Genomic DNA, 24670 nt, shown 5'->3' on the forward strand with positions numbered 1-24670 from the left:
GAGGTGCTCTCTAACTGGGACAGGTACAGCTGCACTGTGGCCTCTCTACAGGCCTGGCTTGAGGATGCAGAGGGAGCACTCAGCCAGCCTGAAAACATCAAACGGGTATGTCTTACTGTAGACCCCCTCACTTGATCCACATTCACCTGCTTATAAACATTGTAGATTGATGTACGCCTAGCATGTCACCAATGAAACAACCACACCTTAACTTCTGCTTTTCTGAAAATGGACCTGAGAAAACAGGTGAAAGCTCTTTTGGAGGGGGTCTTTGACCTTAACATCTTCTGATATATCCATTTCTGACACCCTAATTTCAAAAATATTTATTAGATTTCAACAACCAAATCATCTTCCAACCAACCGTCAAGATTCTCTCCAACTTCCCCATGTCACTAAGGATATCCCAGCTGTCAGGTCACCATGGATACCCCAAGTGCCAGATTACTGTATAACCCTAATAACTAAACCACTGAGGACAGGACAGATAATTACCCCAACCACTAAATGAATACCCAATGTCATTAATGTCATTACTTTCTCTGTCCTTCAATCTTTTTACATTCCTCCCCCATCTCTCTCTCTCTCTCTCTCTCTCTCTCTCTCTCTCTCTCTCTCTCTCTTTCTCTCTCTCTCTCTCTCTCTCTCTCTCTCTCTCTCTCTCTCTCTCTCTCTCTCTCTCTTTCTCTCACCTCTCTCTCTCTCTCTCTCTCTCTCTCTCTCTTTCTCTCACTCTCTCTCTCTCTCTCTCTCTCTTTCTTGCTCTCTCTCTCGCTCTCTCTCTCGCTCTCTCTCTCGCTCTCTCTTTCTCAGGAGTTCTTCCGCAACCTTTCTCAGTGGATGGATCAGCACTCTGTGATGAACGACGCAGGGAACTTCTTGATTGAGACATGTGACGAGACTGTGTCACGTGACCTGAAACAGCAGCTTCTCCTGCTCAACGGGAGGTGGAGGGACCTGTTCGTCAAAGTCAAACAGGTAACGGAGCTATCACACACCTGATCATGGAGACAGAACAAACTGATCACACTATTAGACCTGTTGGACATAAGCTATGGGACACACAGGTAGGTAGTGGCACACAGAGATAGTTAAGACCCATCAGAGATGCAGATAAATGAGCATACCTGCCCTATGGCCATTGATGCAGGTAACTGAACACACTTGACGAAGACACACCGGTTACAGCCACAGCAGGGCACATTAAGTCTCAAACCAACACACTGTGCCCCATGTCTCTGCAGTACGCCCGTGAAGACGAGCTGGACAAGTGGAGGAGGGACCACATGATGGCCATCTCTGCCCTGAGGGAGCTGCTGGACGGTGCAGAGGAGAAGCTCAACGCCCCTGTTCAGGTCTCCTTCCTCAACATCAGGTCTTTCCTACAGGATGTGGAGGTAGGTCATGAGTAGACTGTGTAATATGCACATACAGACTGCATTGTCATGTTGTTTAAGCAGTTTTTATGAAGTAGCATACAAACCTATATTTTATTCTGTGTTCAGAATGCTGTTTGCTTCTGTAAACATACTGTGCTAGATAGCCTTCCAGCTTTCTCTATAAGCCACAGAGTAGATCTTGTAAATATTCCACAAACATTGCTAAGGCAGGTATGATTGAATCTAGCTCTTGTAAACACACGACTAAGATGAGATTTCTCCTTCTTTACTTTCCCACCTCCCACTCAGAACACCAAGAAAAAGGTTGTTGCCATGGAGACTCAGTACAAGTTGGCTGCCCGCAGTGCCCAGCTCCTGTCCAAGGATGCCCCGCAGGAGGAGGGCGCCAAGGCCATGGCTACCATGACAACGGTCAAAGGTCAACTCAGTAAGGTTGGTATCACCAGAGGGTAAAAATGAGGTTTTATTAATCCTTTCCTGCCTCAAATCTTCCATCTGCCAGTGTCAGCTACTGCAATGTATTGTACTGGGATGACTTCCCCAAAAGCTTCTTATTCTATCTAATCTTGATACTCTTTTGTTCATCACCTACAAACAATGGACTAAAATGATCTTAATGCCGCTTTTCCATAGAGGATTTACTCCAGTGTTTTACCCAAACGGCTCAGACTTTTCTGTTTAATGCTACAAAAGTTTCAGCACTGTATTGGATCTCTCTGGGAAGGAATTACCTCCCGCTCTCTGATCCCTCTGCTGCATTCTAATTATGGACACTATTGATTCTCATGGAGCCTTGTTCCCCCTGTCTCTGTCCCAAGGTGAGGGAGAGGTGCCCTTCTCTGGTGAGGGAGTGCCATGGACTGCTCCCCCTGCTGGAGGAAATGGAGAAGCACATCACAGGCTTCTACCAGGCTCTGGAGAGGGCCAGCCGGATCACTGCAGCAGGCAGAGACCCAAAGCCACAGGCCCAGGTCCAGGGACAACACAAACACAAGTGGCAGGTGAGCTAGGGGACTAGTGTGTGTGTGTGTATGTGTCTTTGTGTGTGTGTCCTATTCTGTGTGTGTATGGTTGTGTATAAATAAAAGTGAGTCTGTATATCCCACTCTGGGTGAGTTTATATATCTACTGTACTCCCTCTGTTCCCCCAGGACCTCCTGAGCCAGCAGCAGAGCTGTAAGATGTGTTTATCTGTGATTGAGAGGAACCTCCACTCCCTGCAAAGGGCGATTTCCTCCAGCAAGGCCCTGAGGAACTTCGACCAGACCCTCCTGCAGAAGAGAGTGGCCGAGATTCAGACCTCTGCACAGGTTAGCATTACTGTGCTCAGGTGTCATATAGGAACTACATATAGGAACTATATTACCCATGACATTGCGTAATGTTGGCTGTGTCTAACAATGTTTGTGCCATGTTTGTGCTGCTGCCATGTTGTGTTGTCATGTTGTATGGCTGCCATGTTGTGTTGTCATGTTGTGTGGCTGCCATGTTGTGTTGTCATGTTGTATGGCTGCCATGTTGTGTTGTCATGTTGTATGGCTGCCATGTTGTGTTGTCATGTTGTGTTGCTGCCATGTTGTGTTGTCATGTTGTGTTGCTGCCATGTTGTGTTGTCATGTTGTGTTGCTGCCATGTTGTGTTGTCATGTTGTGTTGCTGCCATGTTGTGTTGTCATGTTGTGTTGCTGCCATGTTGTGTTGTCATGTTGTGTTGCTGCCATGTTGTGTTGTCATGTTGTGTTGCTGCCATGTTGTGTTGTTATGTTGTATGGCTGCCATGTTGTGTTGTCATGTTGTGTTGCTGCCATGTTGTGTTGTCATGTTGTGTTGCTGCCATGTTGTATTGTCATGTTGTGTTGCTGCCATGTTGTGTTGTCATGTTGTATGGCTGCCATGTTGTGTGGTCATGTTGTATGGCTGCCATGTTGTGTGGTCATGTTGTGTTGCTGCCATGTTGTGTTGTCATGTTGTGTTGCTGCCATGTTGTGTTGTCATGTTGTGTTGCTGCCATGTTGTGTTGTCATGTTGTGTTGCTGCCATGTTGTGTTGTCATGTTGTGTTGCTGCCATGTTGTGTTGTCATGTTGTGTTGCTGCCATGTTGTGTGGTCATGTTGTGTTGCTGTCATGTTGTGTTGTCATGTTGTATGGCTGCCATGTTGTTTTGTCATGTTGTACGGCTGCCATGTTGTGTGGTCATGTTGTGTTGCTGCCATGTTGTGTGGTCATGTTGTGTTGCTGCCATGTTGTGTTGTCATGTTGTGTTGCTGCCATGTTGTGTGGTCATGTTGTATGGCTGTCATGTTGTGTTGTCATGTTGTGTTGCTGCCATGTTGTGTTGTCATGTTGTACGGCTGCCATGTTGTGTGGTCATGTTGTGTTGCTGCCATGTTGTGTTGTCATGTTGTGTTGCTGCCATGTTGTGTTGCTGCCATGTTGTGTTGCTGCCATGTTGTGTTGTTGTTATGTTGTGTTGCTGTCATGTTGTGTTATTGTCATGTTGTGTTGTCATGTTGTGTTGCTGCCTTGCTGCGTTGTTGTCATTTTGTGTTGCTACCATGTTATGTTGTTGTCTTAGGTCTCTCTCTATGTAGTTCTTTCGGTGTCTCTTTTGTCGTGGTGTGCGTTTTGTCCTACTTTAAAATGTTTTATCCCAGCCCCAGTCCCTACAGGAGGCTTTTTGCCTCTTGCCAGGCCGCCATTGTAATTAGGAATTTGTTCTTAATTGATTAAAAGATAAAACATTTTTAAAAAACATCAGTGCAGAGATTAGCATTTCCAGACCAGGAAAATTGGGGTACAAGATTGTTTCGCACAAGATTTCTGACTCAGGTGCTAACATTAACATTTTTGAACACTGAAAATATTGACTTGATCAAAGATGATTGTCAGTTAGAGGGTCACATACAACTACAGTAACTACATTACCCACACAGCATCACTACATCTTTACCACCCTTTGTGCTCTTCCCTCCAAGGGTCTGTTGAAGGAGGTGGGGGAGTGGAGGAGGCAGGAGGAGGCCAACAGCACCATGAGGAGGAGGTTTGAGGAGTCTCGTCAGGAGCTGGAGAGAGTGCTGAAGGTGGCAACCACCTGCCTGAGAGAGGGGGGACACGCAGAGGAGCTGCTGAAAAAACAAAGTGTAAGACTAGAAGAAAAACACCAGTCAATCTTACTCAGTTTAGATGAGTGGGAGGAATCACTTTTAGAGATTCATTTGAGACTATTTGAGACTATCGAGACTATTTGAAATGATTGAGAAAATACAATAATAAAATGAAATCATTTTTTGCTCCCCCTCTGACTTTTATGTTAATTCCGTTCAGGAGTTCTTTGGGCAGCTAGACCAGCGGGTCCTGAGTGTGTTCTTAAAGGCCTGTGACGATCTGACAGACATCCTGCCTGAGGAGGAGCAGCAGGCACTGCAGGACACTGTCAGGATGCTGCACAAACAGTGGAAGGTCAGACAGCAAAGTTTGATCACTTTCATACATACAATAGTAGTAACGGCACCCTTCATGAAAGGCTTGAAGTGCTACATGATATTACATGGGGGTACAATAGCGTCCATCTTGTAGAGCATCCTCCTGGACTGCTGTTCTTTCATCCTTGTATAATAATAGTCCTTGTCTCTCTGTCTCTCTGTGTCCCTGTGCTTCTGCAGGACATCCAGATGGAGGCGCCGTTTCACCTGCAGCGTCTGAAGGTGGAGGCGGAGCGAGGCCGGGCAGGGGCCGTCCTACAGGAGTGCAGGGCGGAGCTGGCCAGAGAGAACCAAGCACTGACCACCACAGGCAGCGAGACAGTCATCAGAGAACACAGGGTGAGAGAAGGAGGGAGAGAGAGTGAGGGAGGTATTGAAGAAAGGCGGGAGAGAGGGGCAGGAAGGAGTTCACCCTAACTAACCATACCATTATGTGTCTATCCTTAGGCCTTCTTCAGGGAGAAAGCCCCTCTCAGTGTGTGTGAGAAGAGCATAGGCAACATGGAGGAGCTCTGTCAGACACTCCCTGACAACGACCCGGCTAGACAAACCCTGGACTCCACCAGGAGGGCCCTGGCAGACGTCAAAGGTCAGATAGAGGCCACCCACCTGAAGCTGCAGCACCACTCCCAGTGGAGGGAGTGGAATGACAGGTGAGAGGGGACAGAGATAGACGTTTCTCTGAGAAAACTGTCCAAAGTAAAGAGGGTTTCTCCAATCTCATATATATATATATTTTTTTTAATTATGCTGATGTACCGTACTTGTAAATAAATAATATGATAATGTAGGGAAAAAAATTCCCCTTGATCCAGGTTCTCAGAGCTGTCTAAATGGCTGTTGTCTCAGAGAAGCCAGGTGAGGCTCCTGAGGGAGAGAGCCAGAGATCGCTCCCACCAGGAACAGGTGGATACTACTGTCCAGGTGAGCAAGATGTGTTATATCCCAGAATTACCACAGAGGTTATAGTTAAGAGTGCAATGATTTCCATTTCCCAATGATACCGAACCTCTTCATCTTTACTACTACCTCTTCCCATACCTCTCAATCTCTCCCACTCTATCCCCTTTTCATATTTCCGTGTCTACCCATCCCTCTCTCCTCCTACCCTTCACCCTTCATCCCATACCTCTCCCTCTCTACTCCTCAATCTCCCCTCCCTTTCTACCCCAAATTCTGTCATCCTCCAACCCCCCCCCCCTCTCCCTCCCATAGCAGCTCCAGAGGGCAGCAGAGGGGCAGGAGGAGAGCCTGTCCTGGCTGAATAGTCGTCTGGCTGTACTGACAGAGGTCAGTCCTGAGGTGGAGGCTATTAGACAGAGGGCTGCCCTGGCCAAACTCTCCTCTGACCTCACCGCCCTCCTCTCCTCTCTCTTGGAGGTAAACCATCTTCTTTTTTTAGTTATGGCGATACAATTGTCCTCTTGTCATGAAGGTCAGAATTGAGAGACTGATCTTTGTAACTTCCTTGCCTATCTATAAAGTGAACTGGTGATCGCTGCTCTATACAGTAGTATACAGTATGTTTAAGGACCTGCCTTACTATCTCTCTCTCCTCCTCTCTCCGCTCTCTTCATCTCAGTGGGGTCAGGAAAGGTCTGTGAGGGTCCACAGTGAGGAGCTGAGGGAGGATGTGCGTTGTGCTCTGGAGGAGGTTCTCAGGGCTCGGAGGGAGGCTCAGGAGCAGACCAGCAGGATCCTGGAGGCAGAGAACCCAGAGGAGGCCAGGCAGCTGCTCCTCATACACCAGGTAGGGGCTGAGGGAGAGGTGGGCTGAGGGACGGGTGGGCTGAGGGAGGGGTGGGCTGAGGGAGAGGTGGGCTGAGGGAGGGGCTGGCTGAGGGAGGGGTGGGCTGAGGGAGGGGTGGGCTGAGGGAGAGGTGGGCTGAGGGAGGGGTGGGCTGAGGGAGGGGCTGGCTGTGGGAGGGGTGGGCTGAGGGAGAGGTGGGCTGAGGGAGGGGTGGGCTGAGGGAGGGGCTGGCTGTGGGAGGGGTGGTAATTTTTAAATATAAAGAAAACCACATTCCTACTGTGTAACTATAATGTCTCATGAAGCCATTGTGTGTGTTTGAGATCGACTACATTGCATTGCAGTCGGACTGCACAATCAGAATCACTGATATACAAATCACCTTGCATCCCAAAACACTACTTAGAAGATTAGCAATTCTGTGCTTCTCCTTGCTCAAACAGATCCTCTTTAACACGTTGATTTTCTCTCTGACTTCCTGTTTCTGTCTCTCTGTGTCTGTGTCCCTGTTTCTGTCTCTCTGTGCGTCAACAGCAGCACCTGAAGCGTCTGCAGACCGACAGGAAGAAGGCAGAGCTACTAGTCGCTCACTGTCGCCAGCTGCAGAAGGGGGAGGGGCTTAGTAGCTCACTACGGGAACTAGAGGATACTTTCAGAGAGGTGGACCGCAAAGTAGGGGCCCAGGAGCACAATCTGCAGGTACAACGTCTCTGGATAAACTACACTGTATTCACACATGTGGCTGTGTTGAAATGCATGTGCATGTCTTCCCATTGATCTTTCAGCACATGCACCTTCCCTGATCAATGATTGGTCTTTGTCCTATGTTAACTTGCCATTGATCTGTGTGCTGTGTTTTTGACTTACACGTTTTCTTCTTATCCTCGGGTTTCAAGTAAACATGTCCCTCTCGCCCTTGTCATTGATCAGTTTAAATCTGTGTGTCTGTGGGAATGTGTGTCTGTCCCATTTGTGTGTGAGTGTGGCTGTCAGTGTGTGTGTGTGTGTGTGTGTGTGTGTGTGTGTGTGTGTGTGTGTGTGTGTGTGTGTGTGTGTGTGTGTGTGTGTGTGTGTGTGTGTGTGTGTGTGTGTGTGTGTGTGTATATGTGTGTGCAGGGTTGGGGAGTAACTGATTAAAGGTCAACTGATTACCAAAAAAACTAACTATGATCAGTTACTTTACCAGCAAAAATATTGTATTCCGATTACAGATACTCTTGAAAAACTAGATGATTACTTCATGGATAACTTTTAAATTCAGAAAGGATGTTTGCAAAAAATTATATTATGACTCCTTTCTGTTTTCTCAAAGACATTCAATTTAGCATTGAAAAAAGGTGCAAGTTTAAGTTTGTTCTACCAGAACGAGTCTGACCACAAGTCAGAGACCACTGTGATGACACACCAAATTCGTTTAATGGATCCTTTTTGTCTTCTAATGCCTTTTAAAGGTAAAGTAATCCAAAAGTAACTGGAAGTAATCAGATTACGTTACTGATTTGAGGTAATTCAAAAGTTACATTACTGATTACAATTTTGGACAGGTAACTAGTAACTGTAACAGATTACATTCAGAAAGTAACCTACCCAACCTTGTGTGTGTGTGTGTGTGTGTGTGTGTGTGTGTGTGTGTGTGTGTGTGTGTGTGTGTGTGTGTGTGTGTCCACATACTGTATGTTGTGTTTGTATTCAATGATATCTGTGTGGGATCCTCAGGCGACTCTGGGTGCGTGGCAGGAGTTTGACGCAGAGAGAGAGGCAGTGTGGCAGTTTGTCAGCAGTACCAGCCCTGTCTTACAGAGGGAACTCATCTTCAGCAGCCTGGACAGCCTCAGGACTGAGCTGGGGTGTACCAAGGTAAGCCTGTTAGAGACACATCCAGTGTGTGTGTCTGTGCATATATACAAATTCAAATGAATGATGATCATAAAAATTCACAACGACCACAAGCACAGTGTTTATTAGTCGGTTTACAGCTGTATGCATGATACATACAGCACCTTCAGAAAGTATTCACACTCCTTGACTTTGTCCACATTTTGTTGTGTTACAGCCTGAATGAAAAAAATATTAAATTGAGATTTGTTGTCGCTGGCCTACACACAATACCCTGTAATGTCAAAGTCGAATTATGTTTTTTGACATTTTTACAAATTCATAAAAAATTCAACCCCTTTGTTGTGACAAGACTAAACAAGTTTAGGAGTAAAAATTAGCTTAACAAGTCACATAGTAAGTTGCATGGACTCTGTGTGTGATAATAGTGTTAACATGAACTACCTTGAATGACTACCTCATCTCTGTACCCCACAAATACAATTATCTGTATGGTCCCTCAGTCGAGCAGTGAATTTCAAACACAGATTCAACCACAAAGACCAGGGAGGTTTTTAATGCCTCACAGAGAAGGGCACCTATTGGTAGATGGATAAAAAAAGAAGCAGACATTGAATATTCCTTTGAGCATGGTGAAGTTTTAATTACACTCCGGATGGTGTATCAATACACCCAGTCACTACAAAGATACAAGCGTCCTTCCTAACTCAGTTTCCGGAGAAGAAGGAAACCGCTCAGGGATTTTACCATGATGCCAATGGTGACTTTAAAACAGTTACAGAGTGTAATGGCTGTGACAGGAGAAAACTGAGGATGCATCAACAACATTGTAGTTACTCCACAATACTAACCTAAATGACAGAGTGAAAAGACGGAAGCCTGTACAGAATAAAAATATTCCAAAACATGCATCCTGTTTGCAATAAGGCACGAAAGTAATACTTCAAAAAAATGTGGCAGAGAAATTAACTTTTTGTCCTGAATACAAAGTGTTATGTTTGAGGCAAATCCAATCCAAAACATTACTGAGTACCACTCTCCATATTTCCAAGCATAGTGACGGCTGCATCATGTAATGGATACGCTTGTAATCGTTAAGGACTGGGGAGTATTTCAGGATAAAAAAGAAACCGTATCGAGATAAGCACAGGCAAAATCCTAGAGGAAAACCTGGTTCAGTCTGCTTTCCACCAGTCACTGGGAGATTAATTCACCTTTCAACAGGACAACAACCTAAAACACAAGGACAAATCTACACTGGAGTTTCTTACCAAGAAGTGAGTGGCGGAGTTACAGTTTTAACTTAAATCTGCTTGAAAATCTATGGCAAGACCTGAAAATGGTTGTCTAGCACTGAGTAACAACCAATTTGACAGAGCTTGAAGAATTTTGAAAAGAATAATGGACAAATGTTGCACAATAAAGGTGTGGAAAGCTCTTAGAGACTTACCCAGAAAGACTCACAGCTGTAATCGCTGCCAAAGGGGGTTCTAACATGTATTGACTCAGGGGGTTGAATACTTATCTAATGAAGTTATATTAGTGTTTTATTTTTCATGAATTTTTAACAAATGCTATCATTTTCCTTATATTCTGACATTACCAAGTATTTTGTATATATCGTTGACCAAAACATTTCAGTGAAATCCATTTTAATTCCACTTTGTTACACAACAAAATGTAGAAAAGGTAAATGGGTGTGAATACTTTCTGAAGGCACTGTATCAATTTGTTTGCAGGCGCTCCATAAGAAGAGTGGGGAGTATGTGGTACAGACAGACTGCCTGTCGAGGAAGGCAGCAGAGATTCAGCTGGGTCCTAAGAACCAGAACCCTCCTACAGCAGCAAGCCCAGCAGGCCACACAACAAGTCGCACAACTGGAGGCCAGCCTCAAGAAGAAGTAAGGATGTCTCCCTCCTTTTGACTTACTTTCTAGATATATTCACATGCACAGTACTTTTTCTGCTTCATACTATTCAGTTGTAGCATTACTGTAGTGGAATGGTTGGGTGTGTGTGTGTCTGTGTTTGTGTGTATGCATGCGTGAGTGTTTGTGTATGTGTGTGAGCACATGTCTGTTCCAGACTATGACTCTCCTCCTGTCCTTGTTTTGCAGTGTTGACCTGCTGGAGATGGTGTGTGTGTGGTGGGAGCGTTTCATCAGGGAGTCAGAGGCCTTCTCCTCCTGGATCTCAGAGAGGGAGCAAGAGCTGGACACTGTGGACTCCAACTCCTCCTCAGACCCCCTTGATAAACACATCAGCACAGTGGAGGTATGATGTGTGTGTGTGTGTGTGTGTGTGTGTGTGTGTGTGTGTGTGTGTGTGTGTGTGTGTGTGTGTGTGTGTGTGTGTGTGTGTGTGTGTGTGTGTGTGTGTGTGTGTATATGTGCTTGCATGCGTGTGTGTGGGAGAAAGGCAGTTTATTATCACAGCATCATACTCTCCTTTATACTATTCCTCCCTTCCATTCACACTCCATTACGTAGAGACAAGAAGTAGTCTGTGCTTTGATCACGATCAGAGCATCACTTGGATGACTGTTTAATGAATGCCCTGCAGCAGTGTCTTTACCACTGTGGGTCCAAGTTTCTACACACAGGCTTTCAGATAGTATGTGAACAGAGACTGTAGAGACTGATCTAATAGTTCTATTGGGATCTACTTTGACTTGCTTTCTCTCACTCTCTATCTGTCTCCCCCTTTCTCTCTCTCTCTCTCTCTCTCTCTCTCTCTGTCTCTGTCTTCCCTCTTTCTCTTTCTTTCTCTGTCTGTCTCCTCTCTTTCTCTCTCTCTCTCTCTGTCTGTCTCCTCTCTCTCTCTCTGTCTGTCTCCTCTCTTTCTCTCTCTCTCTTTCACTTCTCACTTTCTTTCTCAGTCTGTTGGAGCAAGACTAGAAGAGCGGGCAGCCATCTTGTCCCACCTGGAGGCGGAGTCAGAGGCTCTGTCAGGGTTTGTGACCCCTGGGGAGGCGGGGCGTATCCGGGCGCGGCTGGCTCAGATGGAGCGGTACTGGGAGGAGCTGAAGGAGAGCGTAGAGCAGCTGGGGGGACAGCTCAACCAGAGCGCCACCTGCAGGCAGAGGTTTATCGACAACCTGGAACAGGTAAGACACACCTCTATGGTGACTAGAATTTCCACGGCAATCTCCCACTGACTTTAATGCATGATGTATGCAAAAGTCCACGTTTCGTACACTTATCTCAAGTTAAGATTTGGACATTATATCTGGTTTACTGTAAATTATATATGTGTTAGTACAGTGTAGTAAGTGGTGATTTTGAATGATGTCTTCATCAGGTGAAGACAACGATGGTTGGCCTCAAAGAGAAGCTGGACATCACCATCACTTGCTGTACATCCGCCTCAGAGACCTACAGAGTTCTCCAGGACCATATGGTACAGAATGTCCTTCTTTCTCAGCATGCTGTACTACAATATAATGTGTCTACACTGTTACATCAACAAAAATTATTGCATATCACATATGTGTATCATGTTATGACCGATAGGATAAGATAGGGTAGTCACATTTGTTTGTGCGTATACTACATTTGTATGTTGGAAATTCTTCCAGGACGTAGTCCAGGCCTTGGAGCAGCTGAATCCCAGGCTGGTTGCTCTGTGCTTGGGTAAAAAGAGGCTGGGTAAAGGGGATCTGCTGGAGGGAGAGGTGGCTAACCTCCAGAAGAACCAGGGAGAATACATAGAGCAGGCTGCAGAGAAACAGGCTACACTGGAGAAACTGCTGGCACTATGGCAAAAGTAAGGAGACAATGTGTTTGTGTGTGTTTGTGCATGCGTACACCTGTGTGTGTATGCATGTCTGTGTCTGTGTCTGTGCGTGTGTGCATGTGTGTGTGTCTGCGTGCGTGTGTCTGTGCGTACGTGCGTGTGTGTGTGTGTGTGTGTGTATGCATGTCTGTGTCTGTCTGTGTGTGTGTGTGTGTGTGTGTGTGTGTGTGTGTGTGTGTGTGTGTGTGTGTGTGTGTGTATGTCTGTGTCTGTGTGTGTGTGTGTGTGTGTGTGTGTGTGTGTGTGTGTGTGTGTGTGTGTGTGTGTGTGTGTGTGTGTGTGTGTGTGTGTGTGTGTGTATACAGGAGACCTCACCTGGTATCCTGGAGGTTTTTGTATTGGGGATTAGTAGTGCAGTACTGGGTGCTGTAGAGAGATAGGACTGTCCCTTTATGTCCATGTCATTGACAGACAGCAGTAACACACAGACATGGCCTGCCCACTCATAATGGAAGGGTGTGTGTGTGTGTGTGTGTGTGTGTGTGTGTGTGTGTGTGTGTGTGTGTGTGTGTGTGTGTGTGTGTGTGTGTGTGTGTGTGTGTCTGTGTGTAAAATCACTAGGGAAGCCAAGCCAGTAAAAAAGCCATATTACAACCTATGTTGTGATAATTGCATTGTTTGCCCTATAACGCATTCGTTCATATGCCACCGTGATATACAATAAGGCAGAGACAACAAAAAGACAAGTCACACAGTGGAGGAACAAATTCAACTACACATATGTCTGTTTCATCACAAAACCGGAAAGCAACATCTGTCCAGTGAAGTCCACAAAGCAAATATTTCATACCAACAGTTAAATCATCTGTAGCATGGTCAAGTTAATGTTTTCCACAGTTTACTAAACAACTACTGATTTAGAACCACAGAGTTACCGCAAGTCAGCACAAAGACAGCAGGAGCCCTGCCTTCGCTGTTCCAGCACAATTTACACTTAAACATTTAAACATCATCAAATCAACAAGGCTATACAGTGGGGAGAAAAAGTATTTGATACACTGCCGATTTTGCAGGTTTTCCTACTTACAAAGCATGTAGAGGTCTGTAATTGTTATCATAGGTACACTTCAACTGTGAGAGACGGAATCTAAAACAAAAATCCAGAAAATCACATTGTATGATATTTGATCACCTACCAACCAGTAAGAATTCCGGCTCTCACAGACCTGTTAGTTTTTCTTTAAGAAGCCCTCCTGTTCTTCACTCATTACCTGTATTAACTGCACCTGTTTGAACTCGTTACCTGTATAAAAGACACCTGTCCACACACTCAATCAAACAGACTCCAACCTCTCCACAATGGCCAAGACCAGAGAGCTGTGTAAGGACATCAGGGATAAAATTGTAGACCTGCACAAGGCTGGGATGGGCTACAGGACAATAGGCAAGCAGCTTGGTGAGAAGGCAACAACTGTTGGCGCAATTATTAGAAAATGGAAGAAGTTCAAGATGACGGTCAATCACCCTCGGTCTGGGGCTCCATGCAAGATCTCACCTCGTGGGGCATCAATGATCATGAGGAAGGTGAGAGATCAGCCCAGAACTACACGGCAGGACCTGGTCAATGACCTGAAGAGAGCTGGGACCACAGTCTCAAAGAAAATCATTAGCAACACACTACGCCTTCATGGATTAAAATCCTGCAGCGCATCCAAGGTCCCCCTGCTCAAGCCAGCGCATGTCCAGGCCCGTCTGAAGTTTGCCAATGACCATCTGGATGATCCAGAGGAGGAATGGGAGAAGGCCATGTGGTCTGATGAGACAAAAATAGAGCTTTTTGGTCTAAACTCCACTCGCCGTGTTTGGAGGAAGAAGAAGGATGAGTACAACCCCAAGAATACCATCCCAACCGTGAAGCATGGAGGTGGAAACATCATTCTTTGGGGATGCTTTTCTGCAAAGGGGACAGGACGACTGCACCGTATTGAGGGGAGGATGGATGGGGCCATGTATCGCGAGATCTTGGCCAACAACCTCCTCCCCTCAGTAAGAGCATTGAAGATGGGTTGTGGCTGGGTCTTCCAGCATGACAATGACCCGAAACACACAAGGTCCTGGAGTGGCCTAGCCAGTCTCCAGACCTGAACCCAATAGAAAATCTTTGGAGGGAGCTGAAAGTCCGTATTGCCCAGCGACAGCCCCGAAACCTGAAGGATCTGGAGAATGTCTGTATGGAGGAGTGGGCTAAAATCCCTGCTGCAGTGTGTGCAAACCTGGTCAAGAACTACAGGAAACGTATGATCTCTGTAATTGCAAACAAAGGTTTCTGTACTAAATATTAAGTTCTGCTTTTCTGATGTATCAAATACTTATGTCATCCAATAAAATGCAAATGAATTACTTAAAAATCATACAATGTGATTTTTTGGGGTTTTAGATTCCGTCTCTCACAGTTGAAGTGTACCTATGATAAAAATTACAGACCTCTACATGCTTTGTAAGTAGGAAAACCCGCAAAATCGGCAGTGTATCAAATACTTGTTCTCCCCACTGTATATGCTTAGTTTAATACACTGAAAATAAACTTAGAGATACCAAAACAATTTAGTCCAATCAACGTTGCTAAATATCATGTGGCTGTCCATGGAACTGATTTGTGTGTGTGTGTGTGTGTGTGTGTACTTGTAGACTAGTTGAACGCCAATGCCATCCACCTCTCTTTCATGTTGGCAAAACGGTCTATGGCTCTGTCATACAGTACACTTTTAGTTTTTGTTGTCATAGGCTACCTAGCTAAAATGCTTGCTAGCCTAACTTCCTCGCATGGGCAACAATGATCCAGCTAAGTTAGCTAGCTACATATTGAACTTCAATCGTCTCAGAGCAGTGGCACAATATAAAAATGTATGGTTAGATCAGAACCGTGGTCATAATCATTGGCCTGTACAGAGAATTAAGTCCAAATCCCCATCTCCATCCATGGCTTAGGAAAGGGCCTATTTAGCAAGCTAGCTACTGCAGGACATCAACACAAGCAGACCAGAAACAGACAAGTTTTTCTGACAATGACGTTTTGCTTTGGATGTGATTTGATTGGTCTGAAGCAAAATCCAAACTGGCCTCCCTTGGGGAGCATTTTGCTGCGACAGGACAACCCACAACTGAGCTCAGCTCAACGCTGATTGGCTAATTCTTTTATAATTTTTTTGTCAAGGGAGGCCAGATGCTTGCTGGCATCAATCAATCAAATACTATGGCGGCAACATGTCATACACCTTTGGTCCAGACATCATCAGATACATGGGCTGCCCTTACTGAGACAGAGGGGCGCTGTTTCCCTACTCGCATGATTTCTCCAGTGAGATTCAGCCACTTGCGAATTCAATAAAAATTATGGAAACACAGCGATATTAGTCAAATATTTGGGGAAGCCTGCCTTCCCTTAGCATCCATGAATACACGCCACTGTGTGTGTGTGTGTGTGTGTGTGTGTGTGTGTGTGTGTGTGTGTGTGTGTGTGTGTGTGTGTGTGTGTGTGTGTGTGTGTGTGTGTGTGTGTGTGTGTGTGTGTGTGTGTGTGTGTGTGTGTGAGTAATATTATATTATGAACTAGAAGGTGTGTATCAGGTAAATATTCTCGCTACCAATTGTACTAGACCTTATTTCCTGTCCGGTATTTAAAAGTGTCCTCTGTCCTGTTTGTCTCAGGTATGAGAAGGAGAGTTCCAGTCTCAGGTCCTGGTTAGACAGATGTGAGTCTGTCTGCTGTCCAGACACTCAACTCCTCTCTACAGACAAAGCAAAGCTGATGAATGAGCTGCAAACTGTACAGGTGTTAACATCAATCCACAATCATATTTCAATAACTAAATCATAATTTATTATACATATTTAATCCGATTGTATGATATTACAGGAAATGCAGAGCGATTTGCAGTCCCATGAAGCTTTTCTGCAGGGTGTGGTGAGTTTGGGGCCGTGTCTCTACCCTACAGCACCAGAGGGGCGGGTCAGAGAACTCACTGATGACATTACACAGCTGGAGGAGAGATGCACCTCAGTGAAAAACAGTATAACACAAAGGTAAGGACTTGTGTTGTGTTCCACCTGACATAGTACACCTACAGTAAATATACAGATGACCAAAGTAGGATTTCCAGCAAGGCCATAATCCAGGAGTTTACCTCTTGGCACACACACCCTTACACCTCTCTCCTCTGCAGGCTGCAGCAGCTGCAGACACACCTGTCTCAGGTGGAGCTCTTTGACGAGGCCCTGCTGACCCTCACCCAGTGGAGCGAGAACTTCCTGTCTGTACTCAGAACGACTTCCCAGGTCAACATAGCTGACCTGCAGGCTGCTGTCACACAGGTCAAGGTGAGTCAGACTACGTTTTTTGCCTGAATTGTGTCTTAATTGTGCTATAAACACACCAAGTATCCCTTTGAGATGACAAGGATTGATCCTGTAGAATAGATTATGAATTTGTATACGTGAATGTTGATGGTGAAACTTTTAGGCTAAACTCTTCACTGCCTTTCCCAGGAGCATGAGGAGTCCCTCCAGGAGCAGACAGCCCTGAGAGAGACCCTGCAGCAGAGAGAGTCCTCCCTCCTCTCCTTCTCCTCCCCAGAGGCCCAGCAGCAGCTCCAGGGCCAGAGGGAGGACTGCCTGCAGACCCTCAGCGAAGCCCAACACCTGCTCCTTCTCCGTGGGGAGAGCCTGGCTGAGCTGGGGGACTTCCTCCAGAGCCATGGAGCTGCAGCCGGGGCGGTCAGGGGCCTCCGGGAGGCTGTGGAGGGCAGGGGGAGCTGGGACCGTTCGAAGGCTGAGGTGCTGCACCACGGGCTGGGAGAGGTGGCCGGGGATGTGGCCCGTCTGGAGGCCCAGGCAGTGGGGTTGGATGGGAGGCTCAGCAAGGCCCACCTCCACCTGAGTGGGGCGGAGTGGAAAGGCTCCAGGGAGGGGGGTCTGGGTCAAGGTCCCGGCCAGGGGAGGACTTCGTGCAGGGGCCAGGCTGTGGCCCTCATGGTGGCCCTGGAGGGGGTGCAGCGAGGCCTGGGATGGAGGCAGAGCCAGGCGGAGGCCTTGGGGGCACTGTGGACCTCCTTCAGGGAGAGGAGGGAGGAGGTGATGAGGAGTCTGAGGGAGCTGGAGGAGAGGGCCAGGCAGGAGGGGGCCAGAGAGAGCAGTGTACAAGCCTTTCAGAACAGGTACAACTAATATCTCTCATAATATAGACTGCCAGGGGAAGAATACAACCAAAATACATTCGTTTACAGCTCATTTTATGGTTTATATACTCTATGATGAATATATTGAGTTAAATCCCCACTGTCTCCGTCTCTTCTCCCCAGTCTGCGATTCTTTGTCCAGTTGGAGGATGAGCTTCAGTCTCTGCAGCATTCCCAGCAGTGGCTAAGGGAGAGGGGAAGCCAGCTGGCCCAGAGAGACAGTGAGCTGGCTGGTGAGGCACTCAGGGAGGTGGGCCTGGTGGAAACAGCTTGGGAGAACGTCAGGAAGATCATCACTAATGGGTGAGGATGGGTGAGGGAGGGAGTGGGGGAGAGAATGGTTGGTTGGGTGCTGTAGTAGATCCAGCATTTGTTATTGTGTCAGTAAGTTCACTATGATGAACATGGAGCAGTAGCTGGGGTCTCTGTGCATTGTTTCAACATCTGTGTCAATTAACAAAATGTTTTCTACATATTTTCCATTTTGTCCAGAGAGGATTGTTACCTGTTCAGTCTTAGTTACATCAAGTTGTCATTGTTGTCTCTCCCCCTCCAGTCAGGAGCAGTGTGGACTCCTGGTGGAGCTGCTACGTCACTTCCATTCCCTCAGGTCCACCCTCAGTTCCACTGTAGAGAACGCCTTGACCGTCACTCACAACCAGCCTGATCACACCCACAACCCAGAGGATGCCAAGAGATTACTCTCACGGGTCAGTCACACTGTGATTAACCGTGGTCCAACCATTTTCCAACAGTAGAGTCCTATCTACTGTACTGTAATGAATGATACTGATACAATAGCAGGTATATCAATATTTCACTTGCTTGTAATACAGTTATAGCAATGCCTTATACACTCTGATAAAGTGTAGTCATATGGTTCGTATAGTACAGTAGGCCTATGATGCTCTTGGGATAATATCTATGCTGTGATTTCCACCTAGTGGTGAAGTGTTGTCATTACAGCATTTTCTCTCTTGTCTCAACAGCATGAGGCAGTGATAGCTGAGCTGAGAGGAAGACAGGAGGACATGGACCTGTTCATCAGTTCAGGAGAGGACCTGCAGAGAGAGCTGGTGAACGTGCCACACTGTGGCTCCAACAGCATCCAGAGAGGCATGGACACACTCAGGGACCAGTGGCTGCAGGTGAGGGAGCTGGGATGGGGAAGAGAGCTGAGGGTTTCATTTCTTCTGGGTGTAGATGGTTTTGTAATTCCCTTTGGAGGCAACAGATTGTTAAATCACAATCTTTCGCTCTTTCTCTTTACATATTTGTTTGTTTGTCTCTCTCATTTTCTCTCTCTCTCTCCCCCTGTGGGATTCAGCGGACTGCTCAGCTGTCACAAATGAGCATGCAATATCAACAAGTCTAGACATGTTGTCTGCCTTTCTCTCTCTCACTCTCCCCCCTATCTTTATCTCACTACCTCGCTACCTCTTGAAAACAAAGATAGAGAGAAAGATTCAATCTCCTTCTCTTAATTACAGGCCAATAGCTGTCAAGAGAGAGAGACAGAGATCCTGAAAGATTATGTTTATTTATTTAATCTTTATTTAACTAGGAAAGTCAGTTAAGAACAAATTCTTATTTACAATGACTGCCTACCGGGGAACAGTGGGTTAACTGCCTTGTTCAGGGGCAGAACGACAGATTTTTACCTTGTCAGCTCTGTTACTGGCCCAACGCTCTAACCACTAGGCTACCTGGCGCCCCTAGCAGGTATATAAATGGTAAATTGATTGGTCTGTGTGCCTGTCCTGTCCTGTAGGTATCAGAGAGGATCCAGACCAACGCTGAGAGACTAGGCCATTGTGTGTCCCTATGGGATGACCTTAAGACCATGGAACGGGATATCGACCAATGGGCAGCAGCCTCCATCGCTGACATCACTGAGGGTGTGGCCAATCTTAGTGACAAGCAGGCGACAGAGACACACCTTGCCACTTTCCAGGTTAGACCAAGCTGGGTAGTCTAGTCTAGTCTGGGTGTAGATCATCACATTGTTCACTGTTGTTAGAACTAATGTCAAAATAAAATCAAAGGATGCCAGCTGAAAGAGTCTCTTACAATGTTGTAACAGGCGGAGGTGGAGAGGAGAGAACAGAGGCTGGATGCCCTGCAGGAGAGGGTGACCAAGCTCAAGGACCTGGCCAAGCTCCAGGAGACACCCATCCAGTTGCAGGTGAGTTTTAGGTTCAGAGGCCATGTTATTCAACAAGTTATCCTCAGCAAAAAGAGACTTAACCAAGCAACATGTGGAGAATGTCAACCATATGTCTCTCTGTCTCTCTCAGGTGATGGAGTGTGACCTGAGGAAGAAGATCAGTCATGCCCAGGAGGTGTTTGACCAGGCCAGACATTCTCTGACCTACTTCAGCTTCCAGAAGCAGCGCCTGGAGGACCTCATGTCCCAGATGGCCGAGCGGCTGGAGACCGTGGAGAGCTCCCTGTCTGACCTGACGGAACCCTCCGGACCAGAGGATATGATTCGAGTCAAGGTATAATATTACCCTTTCCATTTCAACCAAGCAGAATACCACGTCTTGATGGAAGGAGTTTCCTTCCTTCCCAGGCTCTCAGTTTTATAGAGAGTGTATAGAACTTTGACAAATGGTGAATTTGGCTGTTAACCACTTTCAATGGTCACAGAAATCCATTCAAATACCATTGTAGGTATGTTATTTCCTATCCTAAGCTAGTAAAAATTGATTCTATTGAATTCTATTTCTAGCCACCCCTGAGTGACAGTCAATAACCTCTCTCCCCTTCCCCTTCCCCCTCCCCAGGATCTCCAAAGTGCCCTCCAGCAGCAGAGGGGTGATATAGACATGGCCAGGGAGATGCTTAGCTCACTCTGTAGGTCCCACCCCTCCCAAGAGCTGACCCATATGTCCTCTGACCTCACCCTGCTGGCCAAGAGGACCGACGCTGCAGCCCAGCTCAGCTACAGGACCCGCGGGACTCTGCAGGATGCACTGCAGCAACGTTTCAACAGTGAGCAGAGGGTTACATCTGGCTTTTATGCTGATATATTTAGGTTCTAAAGGTTGATTTCCCTTTGTAAGTTTCAAATAGATATCAACTCAATTCCCACTGTTTGCTCTCTCCCATCCAAATGGCCCCCTCTTCATTGTAACCCTTGCTTGTATTACTGTGTACAGACTCTGTGGATGGACAATAGCAGAGCAGCCAGGAGACAATGTACGAATAGATTGCATAAAGTAGGACACATGAAAATACCAAGGAGGAGTTGACATGATAAAATAGCTCAGGACACTGGGGATGGAATGAAGGCTGCGTTATACTGCCTCATACATACTGGAGGAGCTAGGACAGATTGAACCCTGTAAAGACCTTTTATCTGCACCGTATAGCATCACATTTTGCTTTTAAATGCTACTGGTGCCTTAGATTGCATTTTGATTAGCCTTGACTTTCCCCAGGGCACACTCAAACTGCACTGACACACTGTCTGGCACGCACACGCACACACAACACGCACCACACACACACACGTGCGCGCACACACACACACCTGTGCCTCTGAGAGTAATGTTGCTCTCGTCACCGGTGCTCTCAGGGGAGTCATTTGGGATTGTTGCCAAGGCAACCATATGCCGCACCATGCAGACACACCCACATATCCCATCTGCCTGACAGCATCACTCCTCCCTCGCCCTCCCTTGTTCGCTGACACAATATCTCCCTTTCTCCCTCTACTCTCTATCCGCCTCGATTCTCCTTCCCCTTCACCTTGTCTACCACATCTTCTCCCTTACTCATCCTCTCACTCCTTCTCTCTTCTGTTCTCATCCTATTTCTCTTTCATTCGTTCTTTCCATCTGAGCAGAGGTCGTTCAAGAGTTTAACTCCTGGCTCTCTGAACGGAAGGCGGAGCTAAAAGAATGTTCTGACCAATCAGGAGATGTCACCTCCCTGGGAACCAAGGTAGAGAGGCTAAAGGTACTGTCAATCATAGCTAACTGTTAAGTGTTAACATTATTGTTACTACTCTGTTAGTCTATGCTATACTGCTTTACTACCGCTCTAAACTATTCACCACCCTTCCCCTCCTGTCCCCCAGGTGGCGCAGGAGCGTGTGGAGGAGGGCGAGCAGCACCTTGGCCAGGTGTGTGGCGAGGCAGAGAGGCTGCTGCTCCACCTGCCTAAGGCGGGGTCGGGACAGGTGCAGGAGCGCCTCTCCTCCTGCCAGCGGGACTGGGACGGGTACAAGGAGGGGTGCAGACAGACCCAACAAGACCTGGAGGAGGGAATCGCCCTACTGACAGAGTGAGTGTGTTTGTGTGTATCTAGCAGGTGCTCCTCCTGCTAGAATAGATTATCCTACTAGTATTGTAAGTGTGAGTTTGTGTAACACAAATAACCCTGTTTATTCTGAGAATGTAGAAGAATGACGTTGTTGTGTTGTGTAATGATGCTAAATCTAGTGTTCTAACTAGCTAACTAAATTGGCTTGTTTTAGTTGTAGTAGGCATATTGGCAGTGTTCCGTTTTCTCAGGTTTGAGGGCCGTGTGGAGGGACTAAGGGACTGGCTGGAACAGATGGAGCGTAGCCTGAAGAGAGAGCATCCTCTGGGGGGAGAGGAGCAGCCAGGAGTCCCTGACAGCACTGACGAGCTGGAAAGAGTGGAGGAGATCCACAGAAAGCTGCTGACAAAGAGGTTTGTGTGTGTTGTGTTCTAAACTAAAGAACCTTAAATAGCACTGAGATGAGTCATTCATCTTGATAAGGCATGGAGGTGGTACATGTTGCTGTAATGTTGTTATATTTCATTATCGGTAACTGACACACTGTATGCTAGTCAGTCATTAATTCACCTTAAGATGTTGCTTTACCGTCTCACTCTCCCTCCAGGAGTTCTCTGGATCGTCTCAGCCAGGAGGCCCAGTCTATGCGTGAGGCAGGTCGAGGCTGTGGAGGGGAGGTGAAGGCCACAGCCCAGCTCCAGACCCACCATCAGGCCTTGCTGCAGGGGACCAGGGAGCGCCTGAGAGGGTGCCTGGAGAGCCAGGCATTCGGAGAGACCCTGCATGGGGTGTGGCTTTGGCTGGAGGACATCCAGGAGCGGCTGGGAAGTCTGGGGAGCACTATGGGCAACAAGAAGGAGCTGGAAGAGAGGCTGGAGCAAGTGCAGGTATGTAAGGAGGGAGCCGTGCCACACACACACACACACACACACACACACACACACACACACACACACACACACACACACACACACACACACACACACACACACACACACACACACACACACAGGCACACACAGGCACACACAGGCACACACATACACTCACTCACTTACTCGGACACACACACACACTCGGACACACACTTAAGACATTTGTTGATTTACACATCCTTTCACACACTCTCCACATTCTGCATACACACCCAGACACCCTGTGATTGGAGTTATACAATGCTGCAGTTCTTCGATCAGACACAAGAGAGCGCTGTTGTTTACTTCTGTACAGGAAGTCTTCCTGCCTGAACACAGTACTATAATACTGACCGTCCCCTCTGACCCTATTGTTGATCCATTCAGGACATCCTGCTTCTGAAGGGTGAGGGCGAGGTGAAGCTAAACATGGCGGTGGGGAAGGGTGAATTGGCCATCAGGAGCAACAGTGCGGAGGCGGGACAGGAAGTGATCCGCTCTCAGCTGCAGGAAGTGGAGGACGTGTGGGCCACGCTGCTGGTGACCGCCATGAGCTGCCACAGGTAGAGACCCTTCCACATCTCAACCCGGCACAGCCAGAAGACTGGCCACCCCTCAGAGCCTGGTTCCTCTCTAGGTTCCTTCCTAGGTTCCTGTCTTTCTAGGGAGTTTTTCCTAGCCACCGTGCTTCTACATCTGCACTGCTTGCAGTTTGTGGTTTTAGGCTGGGTTTCTGTATAGCACTTTGTGACAGCAGCTGATGTAAAAAGTGCTTTATAAATAGATTTGATTGATTGATTCCATTCACAATGTCAACCATAAAGTCATCTGATAATAACCATAACATAAAGATTGATTTGTAATCTTGAGATTTTACCTCACTTCAGCTGATTGTCAGTGCTGGCTTATTCTTGCTTGCCAGGCTTGGAGGCTGCTGGGAATGGGACCAGTATTGCCACAATAACATTAACGCCTATTAGATTTATCCTATTAAATCACCACTTGACTTTGGCTTTGTTATATTGAGTTTCCAAACGTCACACCCTTAGAGGTGGTTTAAGACCACCTGTGTTAGCGATCTCTTCTGGATTGTGTTCATCATATCATATTTATGTCTAAATAACATTAATTACAATTAGGTTCAGAACATAATGAGAAGTATTTGTCTCTTTGTGTGTGTGTGTGTGTGTGTGTGTGTGTGTGTGTGTGTGTGTGTGTGTGTGTGTGTGTGTGTGTGTGTGTGTGTGTGTGTGTGTGTGTGTGTGTGTGTGTGTGTGTGTTAATTGAGTGGTTATTGCCACTCCTGCTAGAATGGATTGATCTCATTAGGGACTAAATGGAGGATGGCAAGCAAGAGGGATCTCACATGGGGGTGTGTGTGTGTTTAAGGAGGGGAGGGTTTTTAGTGGGAGCCAAGGGGTGGCAGTTTAAGTGTGTGTGTGTGTGTGTGTGTGTGTGTGTGTGTGTGTGTGTGTGTGTGTGTGTGTGTGTGTGTGTGTGTGTGTGTGTGTGTGTGTGTGTGTGTGTGTGTGTGTGTGATGCATCTCTTATATCCATCTAATAAAATGTGTCTGTATATTTGTCTACATTTTAAAACACATCTACAATATATCTCACCTCTGTATTATTCCACACGTCTCATCTCTCCTAGTCGTCTGGAGTGGACGGTGGCCCAGTGGGGGTGTTACCTGGACAGTGAGGCCCAGCTGCAGTGCTGGTTGGAGGCAGTGGAGGGGGACATATGTGGCCCTCTCATCCCCCAGCCTGGCCTCAGAGAGAAGGCTTCCCAGCTGGAGAGACTGCAGACCCTGCTGGCTGACCTCCAGGAACACCAGGGGTCCCTATCCAGTCTGGAGGAGCGGGCGGCAGAGCTCTTCAAAAAGACCGGGGATGCAGCTTTCAGCCAGGAGGCCCGCGCTGAGCTGCAGGGGCAGTTTGATGACCTCATAGCACTCGTAGAGGTGAGGAAGTTGTTTGTGATGTTGGCTGGATCATCATCTTGACCAATGTTGTTGTTTTGGGGAACCGTTGGTTAAGATGATTGATG

The 24670-nt window shown here is 46.9% G+C and overlaps 1 protein-coding gene across 1 annotated transcript in view; it reads left to right on the forward strand.

Annotated features, from left to right (window-relative positions):
• Nucleotides 1-8348: 8348 nt before the first annotated feature.
• The window catches only part of syne1a (spectrin repeat containing, nuclear envelope 1a), a 138702-nt gene continuing 122380 nt past the window's right edge, over nt 8349-24670 (forward strand). The window contains exons 1-23 of the mRNA XM_045720948.1: nt 8349-8489; nt 10208-10369; nt 10586-10742; nt 11347-11574; nt 11769-11867; nt 12046-12233; nt 15912-16035; nt 16120-16286; nt 16427-16580; nt 16749-17416; nt 17561-17740; nt 17994-18147; nt 18427-18585; nt 19209-19391; nt 19521-19622; nt 19735-19938; nt 20227-20434; nt 21291-21403; nt 21525-21730; nt 21961-22122; nt 22317-22596; nt 23011-23186; nt 24275-24584. Of these exons, the coding sequence (XP_045576904.1) occupies nt 10233-10369; nt 10586-10742; nt 11347-11574; nt 11769-11867; nt 12046-12233; nt 15912-16035; nt 16120-16286; nt 16427-16580; nt 16749-17416; nt 17561-17740; nt 17994-18147; nt 18427-18585; nt 19209-19391; nt 19521-19622; nt 19735-19938; nt 20227-20434; nt 21291-21403; nt 21525-21730; nt 21961-22122; nt 22317-22596; nt 23011-23186; nt 24275-24584 (4359 nt within the window). The 5' untranslated portion in view covers nt 8349-8489; nt 10208-10232. The remainder of the gene's footprint in view (nt 8490-10207; nt 10370-10585; nt 10743-11346; nt 11575-11768; nt 11868-12045; nt 12234-15911; nt 16036-16119; nt 16287-16426; nt 16581-16748; nt 17417-17560; nt 17741-17993; nt 18148-18426; nt 18586-19208; nt 19392-19520; nt 19623-19734; nt 19939-20226; nt 20435-21290; nt 21404-21524; nt 21731-21960; nt 22123-22316; nt 22597-23010; nt 23187-24274; nt 24585-24670) is intronic.

Source organism: Salmo salar, chromosome ssa06, assembly GCF_905237065.1.
Source record: "Salmo salar chromosome ssa06, Ssal_v3.1, whole genome shotgun sequence".
NCBI lineage: Eukaryota > Metazoa > Chordata > Actinopteri > Salmoniformes > Salmonidae > Salmo > Salmo salar.